This window comes from Monodon monoceros, unplaced genomic scaffold, assembly GCF_005190385.1.
Source record: "Monodon monoceros isolate NGI ecotype Baffin Bay Population unplaced genomic scaffold, NGI_Narwhal_1 Super_Scaffold_18, whole genome shotgun sequence".
Classification (NCBI taxonomy): Eukaryota; Metazoa; Chordata; class Mammalia; order Artiodactyla; family Monodontidae; genus Monodon; species Monodon monoceros.
Window position 1 is genome coordinate 126,900,369 of NW_021703774.1, and position 12,955 is coordinate 126,913,323.

The 12,955-nt window shown below is 41.8% G+C and overlaps 1 protein-coding gene across 2 annotated transcripts in view; it reads right to left on the reverse strand.

The window, feature by feature from the left end:
* PGM1 (phosphoglucomutase 1) overlaps positions 1–12,955 on the reverse strand; it is a 58,717-nt gene that overhangs the window by 21,019 nt on the left and 24,743 nt on the right. For both annotated transcript variants that reach the window (XM_029228698.1, XM_029228699.1), the window contains exons 2-6: positions 7,496–7,658; positions 7,005–7,151; positions 5,200–5,325; positions 2,663–2,853; positions 1,232–1,386 (exon numbers count right to left, since the gene is read on the reverse strand). In XM_029228698.1, coding sequence (XP_029084531.1) covers positions 1,232–1,386; positions 2,663–2,853; positions 5,200–5,325; positions 7,005–7,151; positions 7,496–7,658 — 782 coding nt within the window. The remainder of the gene's footprint in view (positions 1–1,231; positions 1,387–2,662; positions 2,854–5,199; positions 5,326–7,004; positions 7,152–7,495; positions 7,659–12,955) is intronic.

A 12,955-nucleotide genomic window follows, 5' to 3' on the forward strand; every position in this document is an offset into this window, starting at 1 on the left:
CACACACACACACACACACACACACACACACACACACACACACACACGAAATAGAAAACTACTGTATAGCTCAGTGGTTGGGAGCAAAGGTTCTGGGTTCAAATTCTGCTCCATCATTGACTAGCTGGGTGACCTTGGGCAAATTAGTTAATTTCTTTGTTCTTATGTTTTCCCACCTGTAAAGAGGAGTTAAATATAGCATTTACTTCATGGGGTCGTCTGAGAATTAAATGACTTAAAACATATCTAGTGTCTAGCATAAGGTAATGTTCAATTAATATTAATTATGATTGTAAGCGCCTAGATACATACATTCTGCTTTCCTCCCTGGCCTCGACCTTTTATTCATTCACTTGTTCTTTATCTATTCATTCAGGAAACATTTATTGGACACCTAACATGGTCTAGTTAATACTCTCCCTGGTTGGTCCTCATTTATAACTTATATTTTTCAGATGTTTTAGATGTGATCCCGTAAGCTACCCTAAAGCCTTTGCAAGTGAGATGAAATACAATCAATCAATAAATAAGCAAGTCAGAGATATCAACTGTTTACTGTCACTGGTACCGCCTTTCTCAAAAACTGAATGCACTTTTTTTTAACTATTCTAGCTTTACGTTTACTCAGATTTTGGACAAATGAACATTTACTATGCTTGTGTGTGTATGGGCATCTGATGGGGGCTGGATGAGGGCTGTTTTTGAAAGTTCTGCTGAAACACTGATCTTACATCAAACTGCTCTTTCATCCAAACTCTGTGTACACTGCTAAGGGAAAGTGAGTCTCTAGAATGATGTCTTGACTACAACGAAGTGCTATCCATTCATTTATTCATTAACATTCAATCATTCATTTTTAAAAATGATGTGTGTGTGTGTGTGTGTGTGTGTGTGTGTGTGTGTGTGTGAGGCACACCATGATCAGGAAGAGTTTAGGACAGTGAATAAGACATTCTTTTCTCTGTAGAAGTTTCTAGTCTAACAGGGCAGATAGTCAAGTAAACAGGCTATCAGGACACAGTGTGATAAGTGCCAGGATGGAAGAAATGCAGGGTGCTAAGGGAGCACAGAGGGGAGACAACCAATCCAGAAAAAAGTTCATCCATTCCTTCATAAAATAAACACTTCCATAGCACATACTATGCATCTGATGCCCTAGCTGAAAAGGGAAGAAGGATGTTCCCAGCACTGTGAAGGGCCTGGCGGGAGCCAAGGGAATGGAGAGACGTACCGGTCCAGGGCACCACTGGTGGGCATGCTGCGTGCAAAGCCGCGGACCCCAGTTTGCTGGAAATATGGAATGCTGAAGATGTTGGCAGCAATGACAGCCACAGAGTCTGAAGGGTTCACAAAGAACCCATGCTTGCCCAGAATCATGTTTCGATCCTTTGGGAGAAGGGGAATTCAAAGGAAGATCTTTTAATCAAAGTGCTGAAGAAACCAAACTATCTTACATGGAGGTTTTATAAAATTTAAAACTATGATACATTTATTCATACTGGCTTCTAAACACTGGATTTTATTCCTAATGAATCTGTACAGTACCACTGGGCCAGTGGCACCTCCGTGCCGAAGAGCTAAAACTGTTTTAAATTAAAGTGCAGGCACAAACTCCTTCTGGGCCGAATCCTCTGTTCTCCCTCCAGAGGCCAGCTGACTGTAACCTCCCTGACCTTTTCCAAACTCTGGAACTAATCACCTCTCTTCTCTCCCAAAAGAGAGAAGAGATCACAATGAGAGGGAATATGGGCTCTTTAGAGTCTGGTAGGTCTACCAGGCATCCTTCAAGGAACAAAGCAGATTCCCTCAAGGAAAGGCTTCTAAATCTTGGGCCCTCCACGTGGTGCAGGACCCAACAGAACATGCTGCCACCTCCCTGCTCTCCTGGTGCCTGACATACCGGAAGTACTCAAGTAACTGAGAGTATGGAGGGAAAAACTCCCATCATGCACTGCCACAGAAAGATGCATTGCAAATGATGTCTGCTAGGGACCCTTCTAATTTCTCCAAATTTTGATATTGGAATATCTATTTTTAGGAAACAATGAATTCTAGATGATGTTAAAGAATAATAGCAACCACCAAAATATATTTTCGACTAAGTAAATATGTGTAGTTTTTACTATCTCTGAGATATCAAGTATACAAACCTAAGACAGTTTCCCTCCTCGTCTGTCATGTACTCACCAATGTAAATAAAAGTGCGTGTTCATTTAAAATATTAATTGTAGCTAAAGAATAAAATGTTAATTCTCTCATTATAGTTTCATCTTTCAGCTAATGTGAATGAACAGGTGGGTATATTATAAGGCCAAGACCCTTGCCAGAGATTAAGTAGCTAGCTGCTCGTTTAGAGCAAAAACCTACCTCAGGACAGGTACCTAGAACCCAACTAGTTCATGAAGCACCAGTCATGACATCATAACCAGGCCCCAATTACCCTGCCCCTCTTAGCAGACATTAAACACATGGGTTCCATTTCAAGGATTCATTCTGTTCAAGAGGGTCTTCTAATAACTGAGCCCTGACTCCAGGTGCAATGAAGGAGGTTGACTGGCACTCCTAGGCCCACAGGGCCTGGTAGAAGCAGTCTGCTTTTTCCCCCGTCTTTAGGATCAGGCCTGCCCTGCATCAGAGTTCACTTAAAAACACTTGTACCCACCCCATCTCCATCAAAGGCAGCCCCAAAATCATGCTCTCCTGTCTTCATAGTCTCCACCAGGTCAGCTGCATAGGTGAGGTTGGGGTCAGGGTGGTGGCCTCCAAAGTCCTCCAGGGGAACACAGTTAACTGCTGAGTTCGCGGGGGCTCCGAGTTCTTCACAGAGGATCTTCTTCACATACGGTCCCACAACTATGCAGAGCGTGAAATAAAGAACCAGAAAATAAAAACTTACTACAGGAGGTGAGGACTTACTACATAAGGTGGAGGTGTTCTAGGGAGAATGGCAAAGAGAACATGCAAACTGTATTCAAGGGCTTGTGGGGAGATAAGTCTGGAGTAGAAAGTTCTACAAACAGGAATATTGAGAGATTAGGTTGGAAAGGGTGAGGCCATTTGTTGAAGGAAAGAGTGGGGGAAGGGAAGGGAGCGAACCATTATGAAGGCCCTGCTACACACCTGTACCAGGTGCTTCTCAACTGTTTTCTCACTCAGTCCTTCAAAAAAGGCCCATGGGGTGGTACAGCATAGTGCTTAAGAACCTGGACTCTGGAATCAGAGTGTCTGGGTTCAAATCTCAGCTCTGCCAATTACTGGCTGTGCCATTTGGGGAAAGCTATGTAATCTCTTTGCTGTGCCTCCGTCTACCCCACCTGCAAAATGAGGATAATAATAGTTGATGTGAGAATTAAATGAGTTAATAGATATGAGGCACTGAGAACAGTACCAGCACACATTTTATAAATTTTGTATTACGATTATTTCCTCCAATTTATAGATAAGAAAACTGAGGTTCTGAGAGGAAGCTATTTGCCCAGACTTACACAGAGAGTAGGAGTGGGAGCTAGGATTCAGAGCCCTAATCCTTCTCCTCTATCAAGCTATCCGGAAAACTGATCAAAAGAATACAGACAAACAAACAAAAAACAGTAACAATGAACAACAGGAAAAACCAGTCACATACTTTACAGTGATACTTAGTGTAACGATCAAGAATGTTCATCTCTAAAATGCTGAGAATGTTTTTTCACCAAGGAAGGTACCGACACCAATATATGTGACAGAGGTCAGAACAGTATAGAATACGTGTCTCCCATTAGGGGCCTCCTGTTAAGGAGGCTACTGACACACCACAGAATGAGGCCGAGGCAGCCAGGGCTGTGAGGGGTATAGCAACTGAGGCTTTCGAGGAACAACTTAAAGGCCTGGAGAAAGAGGTCAGCTTCGTGACTGGCAGCGACTAGCAAATACCCCATCACAGGCTCCGTTCTCAAGCCAGCCCAGGCTTCTGCTCATTCCCCTAACATGACCTCTATCTTTAAGCTTTCATGCATTTGCTACAGCCAACTGCCTCAGCTGGGAATGACCATCACTTGACTCTCCACCACCCTACGTCTTTCTTTCATAAAAGATGAGTTGGTTGCCACTTTTTCCAGGAAACCTTTCTTGATACCTTTGGTCAAACTATGCCTTCTTCCACACCCCAAGGAGAATACTTGAAATTCTACCTAACCCTCATTTTGCTGGCCTGGCAATGGTTGGTTTCTTACCTACCTCATCTCTCCAAGCATCGCAGAGCTCTTTGAAGAGAGTCTCTACTGAACCCCTGCCTATCCCCAAGCATACACGTAGTAGCTACTCAATACATGTCTGTTGAATGCTTTGAAAAGTCAGAATAGCCTTTGTCTGAATCAAGAAGGAGACCCATTCTATGGGACTCCAGAGGCAAGTTAGGACCCAATGGGAGAAGTTCCAGAGACAGAAGATTTCAGCCCACCAGGAGAAGTTTTCTAACTGTGGTTTTGCAGTGTAACAGAAGGCCCTGACAGCATCATGGAAAGGGTTCAAGCACAGGCAGAAAGTCTTCCACAACCAGGCAGGCAGATGGATTCCAACACCAGGGAAAATCCCTGTGACTCAAAGAGTCTAAAATTGTAAATTATTACAAAACAAATAAACTCAAGTGCTCAGGAATTCCCTACATGCAAGAGAACCTCATGGTTCTGGTTCGGTGACAGCTGCTCTCTCTACTGACCTGGCCACACAACCCACAGAGGAAGAAGAGGGAGAGACATACATCCTGTTGTTCCTGAATTTAATCCTCAGCCTGCTCTGGTCATCTTCTAAGTAAAGGCTTATGTGGGAGCAGGCAAGTGGGGTGTGGGGCTCAGAAGCACGTTTATCATATCTAGCAAACCACAGGCCAGCTCGGAAATAGATGGGGGCATTTAAGAAGAATGTAAGGCATCTTCTGAGGGGGAGGGAGAGTACACAAAAATAGTTGCCTGTTACTCAAAACCTGATGCTTAATGTGGAAACGCTGACCTTCACACTACCTTACCATTAGGAGTTTTTCCTGCATACAATTAGATTTTTATCTGCGTGAATATTACTCTGAAATTTTTGCAACGTAACTGTTTAAAAACCGTCAAACAGAGAGAGTCTTAAGAAAAGGTTTATTAAAGCATCAGAATACACAAAGTCGAGAGCTGCTTCATGTCTTTGAGGGAAGGGAACAGAAAACAAATGGCTCCATACCTCCGTGCATGGCGTCTATACGGATCTTTAGTCGGTTTGGACCAGAAAGCAGTTCTTTCAGTGCATTGAAATCAAAGATGCTTCTCAGCATCGTAGCATAAGCTTCCACCGAATCCACAATTTCCACTGTGAGAACAAGCAACATTAAAGATGGAGGAACTAAACACATTTAGAAACATTCTCCTCTGAAATGATCATATTGCTGTAAACGTGCAATTGCTATTTTAAAAGGACATTTACGGAGCAGCTCCAATGTGCCAGGGCCGCGTTACATGATCTCTTATTCAATGCTAACAAATTTCCTGAAAGGTAAATGTTATCAGTTCTATTTTATAGACAAGCAAGTTCAAGTTCTGAAAGATTAAGTAACTTGCCCACACACCTGGGATGGGGCCCAGAGGGGAATTTTGACAGAGTTTTGCCTGATGCTAGACTCTGTTCTGCTGCCACGTTGATTCCCTATCAGTCTCCATGAGAAGTGTATTTTGGTGTCAAAAAATAACAGAAAATGTAACACCTACTTTATTTTACTTTTTCCAGGCCCCTTGCCATCAAGACATATTAGTAAAAAGCAGAGAAAATAATTTTTTTAAATTTATTTTATTTTATTTTTTTGCGGTACGCAGGCCTTTCACTGCTGTGGCCTCTCCCGTTGCGGAGCACAGGGTCTGGACGCGCAGGCTCAGCGGCCATGGCTCACGGGCCCAGCCGCTCCGCGGCATGTGGGATCTTCCCAGACCGGGACACAAACCTATGTCCCCTGCATTGGCAGGCGGACTCTCAACCACTGTGCCACCAGGGAAGCCCCAGAGAAAATAATTTTTAATGAATCACTTTTCACATGCACTGCTAAAGGAATAAAACAAATGTAAGAACTAAGTATTGTTCTTGTTGAATTTTCACAGGTCTGAACATTTTCAAAACATGAAGTGTTTAAGAAATTCTCTGCTGGTGTTTTCTAAACCCTAAGAATGTCTTCAGAATGTACCAAAGCACCCCTTCCTCTTTGTTGGGATGCAACTGTCAGCTCCTTATGGGTAGGTTCAAACAAAAAAATGCCTCCCATAAACTTGCAGCCCAGAGGAAAGAATACATGTTAGAGCAAAGTTGAAATGCAAGTCACATTGCTAACCCATCTCATCCTCGTTTATTAATATGAATAATTTTATAAACATTTATTCCATCAATTATTGTCAAAACTTGGCATTCAACAACAAAATGTTTACCACAGCTGCTACACAGGGAGTTTCAATGTCGCCCCCAAAATGGTCTAAGTTGATTTTACTGAAAAGGAAATCAAAGCCCAGGCTTTGGAATCATTCACACCTGTGTCTGAATCCTGGCTTACCACTCACTGACTATGTGACCTGGAGCCTGTTACTCAAGCTCTCTCAGCCTTTGTTTCCTCATCTGGAAAAAGTGAATACTGACAGTGCTGCCCTCACAGGGCTACTGTAAGAATAAAATGAGATAATGCATGTGAAGAGCTTGGCACATAATAAAAGCTCCATAAAAGATAGCTATGAACATGATCTTACAGGTCTTCTCCTCAAGGCTGTTCGTTTTATAGGTATGGAAACGGAAGCCGAGAGATTTGGAAACAACTCACCCAAGGTCACATGGCTGATCCCCAGCAGGGCCCAAAGAGCCCAGGTCTCTAGACTTCCAGACCTGCTAATTAATGCATGCAAAGCTTGGTGACCACAATGCTTCCAAAGATAAAGACCCATGTTATTAAAACCTTGAAAGGCAAATCCCTCAAGTTGGAACTAGGAGTGGGCAACAGAGGAGAAGAGTAAACATGCCTGTGAAGGGTTTGAACTTGTTTTCCAGGTCAAACTGCTGCTTTCCCAGAACCCCAAGGTCTACATGCAGGTCAGGACAAATTGCATAGTCTTCGATTGTCTTGCTGATTTGGAAAATTTTATCAGTTATTGCTTCCGGGGCAGGACCTGGAAATCAAACAGCAAACAGTGGGTCATTTTGTACAGTTGACATGGAAATACAAAGGGCACAAAGCTCATCAACTCCTCCTTACTAGCACATCTGCCATGCCACCACTCAAGCAGCAAAGTGTCGGAATTTTCTAAAAGGAAATACTATGTGAATGATCATTCATGCACGGCTCCTCATACTCAGGTACAGCAAAATGAGAAGCATCTCATTTTCACCAAAAGGAAACAAAAAGCTCCCTTGCTAAGGATCGGAACGGGAACCCTGACCTCCCAAGGCCTTGGTTATCAGTGTGTCCTACAGAACATAAAATTGGCTATACTCAAAATGACAGCAAACTCACCTCCATTGGAAATATTGAATTTGATTCCAAAATCTCCATTGGGTCCTCCTGGGTTGTGGCTGGCTGTCAGAATGATCCCACCAATGGCTTTGATCTTTCTAATGATGCAGGATACAGCAGGGGTGGAGAGGATTCCATTCTGTCCAATAACCAAGCGACCGATCTAGGAGAAGAAATCCAGAACACACACTTTAATGTTAATAAATCCAGAGCTACTGCACAGAAATGCCAGAACAGCCAGATGGACAAAGAAATATTCTACTGGACAAGAAAAGATGTCCTTTAATGAACATCTAACAGCTTGGGTTAATAGTATTATTATATCGAAGTAGAGTATTTTATTGCTGTTGTTGAGTAATATTATTACTGAAGTAGAATCAGCATTGCTGAACAAAGCCATTCCTTCAGATAGCTTTTTGGGACTTTGTAGTGTATGATCCAGGGACGCTGTAAGACTTTGGCAAGAAAACAAAACACAGCCTTTCCAGACTAGGTTCATAATTTGGATACATTAAAAATTTGTGAGAAAACCCACATTTTTATCCACTATAATCATACTTTCAATCCACATTGGGAAAAAGAATATAAATTTAACTAGTTAAAGGAATTCTAACCCAAACACAAGGCTTCTGTAAACTAAAATATCTGACAAAGTAAAAGGGGCAAACTTTACCTGAAGAAATGTTACAAAATGTATCTCATAAATTTATGTTTCCAGTCAAGCTTGGATTTGGGGGTTCCTCAAAGCAGGACACACCTACCCATGTTAGGGTGTACCTGAGCTACCTCCTGGGCCTAAGGCAGGGAATGCTGGGAGTGTTACTGGGTAAACCAGCCAGAACACCTACATGAAAGAGCTACAGGTGGTACTTCTGTTGCGTTCTTAACTCACCTTCCCATATCTCTCACAGAAGGTATCAGCACAGCTCCTTTGCTAAAATGAGAGTAATTTATATCTGTTTCAACACGACGCAAGTTGGAAAAGAAGGAAGAAGTTCTGTCCGTTCCTCTGACTAGAGAAGATGTGACTGCTACATGAAAAGATTTAAAAAACAAGGAGTTTGTGCCCTTCCTCCATTCTCCCCTCTGAAAGAAGGAAGGGACGAGGATGATTTTAGGTTTTCCAGTTGTTATTTCTTCTTGCCCCACCCAAGATAAACATGGTTGAAGAAATGACTTGATGGTGGAAGATGCATTTCTAATGTTGAAAATGCCAATGAGATACCTGGATTCCCTGGTATCTCTGGGACTGTTTTTCTGGGACTGTTAGCTTTGCCACCTTCCTGCAGGTCACTAACGGCTCGACTGCCTTATAATTAACCCTCTCCACTACCAACCACCTCTCAGGAGACAGCCACTTCATTGCAGGCACATCCTGGCTCTCATGTGTCTCTCTCTGAACAATTTCTGTTATCCTAATATATTTCTTACGTTCTGCCTCCCTCAGGAAGTGGTAGCTCCCCGACTCAATACAGTGGTAATGGTAACATCTCACCCTTCCAGCAGTTTCCGGGTGTGGTTCTGATGAAAATAAAAGCCTATGGCTGAGCAGTTCCATAATTTCAATGAGAGGAGCTTACAGATGGCAGTTTAATTAGCCAGAGTGGCTGGTGGAGTTATCTGGAAATAGTGGTTTCCCATCAAGCACACTGACTTTTACTTGGATTCTGTATGTTCTTAATGTGGAAGGGGAAACTGATAAATGAATATTAAGCTATGCCACCCAAGTCACCCCTTAATTCTACCATTCCTTACGGTGAAATCTGCAGTCAGGAATGGTCCAAGACTGAGAGGACTATACCAGAAGGTAAGAGTAAGAGAGAAAGTCAAGAGAAGCAAGGGAAGTCCATGGTAGGTTCCTTCTCCTGAGCCCAAGAATAGGTACAGCTGGCCAAAATATTCCCTTCCAGAGCAGACTCTTTTCCACGAATTATCCTCAGCAATATTAATCCTCAACCTGATATTGGGGAGACATTACTCTATTATCTTCCTCCCCTTAAGGATGTCTGGAGCATTGTAACAGCTCCTGACTCAACCTCCCCTGCCTCTCTCCCACCTGTACCTCCCTTGCCCTACCCTGGCTGAATCTATCTGACCTACTCAGGCCCACCTAGTTCATCTTTCTAAACCATAGTTCTAACTGTGTCCCTCCCCTACTCAAAAACCTTCCCTGTACCATATGATCCAGAAATTCCACTTCTAGGTATAGACACAAAAAGAAAGCAGGGACTCAAACAGATATTTGTACACCCATCACAGCAGCATTATACACAATAGCCCAAAGTGGAAACAACCCAAATGTCCATTAAAAGATGAACGGATCAACAAAACGTGGTATACACATAAAATGGAATATTATTCAGCCTCAGAAAGGAAGGAAATTCTGATACATGCTACAATATGGATGTACCTTGAAAACATTATACTAAGTAAAATAAGCCAGACACAAAAGGACAAGTATTGTATGGTTCCACTTATATGAAGGACACAGAACAGGCAAATTCACAGAAAGTAAAACCAAAGTTGCCAGGGGCTGGGGGGAGAAGAGAATGGGGACTTCTTGTTTAGTGGGTACAGAGTTTTGGATGAGATGATGAAAAGGTTCTGGAACTAGATAGTGGTGATGGTTGTAGAACATTGTGAATGTAATGAATACCACTGAATTGTACACTTAAAAATGGTTAAAACAGCAAATTTTGTTAGGTATGCTCTACCACAAAAAGGAAAATTTAAAAAAAAAACAACCCTTCCCTGGGTCCCAAGTGTCTACCAACTTAGAGATACCCCTTCATCCCGCACTGAGAGTCCTTCACCAAGCAGCCTTTCCTGCCCTTCCTCCTGGCCCTCTACTCCCTTCCGTAAGACTCACGTCCTGCTGCCAAGCTGGATACCTCACTCTCCCCCCAACCCCATATTTGATAGTTAACCATGACAGGGAGCAAACTTTAAAATATTCCTTTTAATTGAAAATAGGACCTGGTGTTTTATGTTTCACACAAAAACAAACAAAAAACAAGTTCCACTTTCTTTGCTCTGCCAGTCATACACACAGGTTCTATTCTCATTTCCAAAATTATCTCTAGGTTTAAAGCTCGGGGGACTGAATGACATACCCGTACTATAAACGGGGCCCCACCAATGTTTTATTTTGTACATTAAAATTGCCTGTAAATGCAGACAGCTCTGTGCAAATAAAAACAAAGGCAGAGTGTATTCCATTATCTGTAAATGTACCAGATAAAACTGTACTAAAGGGGAGAAATGAAATGGTCTCCATGTAGCTCACTAGGCTGAGAAGCTCTCCTAGAATCGGCTCATAGGTGGAGTGGGTATTGACAAAGCTGAGGAAGGAACACTGACTTCTACCAAAATCTGTGGCAATAAATTTTCTTTCCTTTAGATTGCCTCCCTAAAGTTCTGCCCACAATCAAAGGGATGTTAAAATAATCAGAATTTAGGATATGTTAGAAAAAGAAATCAAACTATATAGGATTTGATAGGTTTTATCAGATGAAAGTGCTTTATGGGTCCACTAAACGTTTTACGTAAGTCAGCTGGGTAGTATGGCTGTTTTAAATGCAACACTATTTTTAATGAGGAATGTCCTTGGAAAGACTTGAAAATATTGCTGGGGCTGTCACAGCTCTAATAGGCAGTTACCATATTTAGTCAAGTATTATCACTTAATTGCATTATTTAGCAAACCTTCAGATGGTAAATCTGAGAAAGTCTATAGCGTCTGCCTGAATTCCTACCACACATTCCTACCACGTCTTCCACATCCTTCAGCTTTGCACAAAAATGAAATGAAGCCAAATATATCACAGCAAAGGGGACAGTGTACCAGATCCACTCAACAATCTAGATATATTCGGAGAAATAATGTGCCATTCGTTCTCCCCCAAAAGATTAAAAGCATCTTAATACCATTCGTTCCCTTTGCAGCTCTCCTCAAATTGACAGCATGTCACATTTTATCTTAAAAATGTGTATGTGTCATAATTTCGTATTTGAGTACTTTATCAGCAAATTTTACATGAGAGGCATTCTCATTCTGAAACTGGGTATAAAGGAAACCTCACATAAACAATAGGATCTACAAACTCTTCTAAATTTGATAACGTATGCTTTTTTTTAAATTTGGCTTTTGTAATCACACCTTCTTAGTGTGTTGTTAAAACAGACTGAAAATGAATGCCCAACACATTTGGCTACAATGCTAAATTTTTATGTTCTCAGAATCGGAATTGCTTCCAGAAAGAAAATAAAACAGATTTTTAAAATTTGTAAGTACTGAAGGACTGTGTGCTCCAAATTATTGCTAACTGTAATCTAAAATCTAAAAATATATTTTTGGTCCCACAGAGGAATTTGCAGAGCAAAAACAGCAATGTCCTGATGCCTGCCTTCCTGTAAATCAGTAAGGCTGTGCAAATAGTTAGATTATCAAGATCAATGCTTCCTGGTGCAAGATTCCTTCTGATTTGGTTAATTCAGGCAACACAGTTTTTCACGATGCAGAGCTTTAGCAGAGCCTCCATATATTATAGTCTTACAGGAGTTATTATCTCTACCCTGCTGCACAAATTCACCACACACAGGGCTTCTTTGTGTTCAAGGTCATTATAAGTGGGTTCCCCTGTAACAGGTCCTCTTGGAAAGCTCACACCTAACATTTTCCAATTCCCTCCTAGCATTTCTGCACAACTACCGGGATCCACAAATAACAGCATGCCCTGGCTTTTGTTTTCCTGTTTGACAAGTGACTGAACTTCAACAAGGAAGCCATTGAAAGAAAACAAAATCTTCTTCTCTCCGCTGCTCATTAGAGCCTCATACACAGGACAGAGTGTCCCTCAAAACTAGTTGAATGTAGATAAGACAGCTAAAGGCTGGGGTACGCTTTGAATGTCTAAAAGCAACAGGTACTTTTTCAAGCAACAGGCACAGAGCACAACATAAGAAATTAAGCTTACATTCCCATATCCCAATGTGACTAATATAATTTCAGGGGTAACATCACAATATACAATCTCTGAAGTCACAATGAAACTTAATTGGATGCTAGTAGCATTGAGGTGTTTACAATATACAAATCTTTGTACTTGTGTATATTTCTGCAAAATTAAGAGGTTATGTGGAGAGCCAGAAGCATAGCAATACTTATCGTATACCAACCCCATTGGCAGCTGCCATCTGCACTATTGTCTCTATTGCTGATTTATTAAAATACCGCCCATCTCCACCAACCACCAGTGAGGATCCCTGGCGATCTTTTAGGTCTATGGAAAAGAATACACTCTGGATGAAATTCTCCAGATAGCATGGCTTTGCCTCGAAATAATAGGTTTTCTTCCGTAATCCACTAGTTCCTGGTTTCTGGTCGTAGTAGGGAGCTGTAGCAAAAGTCAACAGAGGGAGAGGACCTTCTTCCATTTTTCTGTATTTCCCAGGAATCCA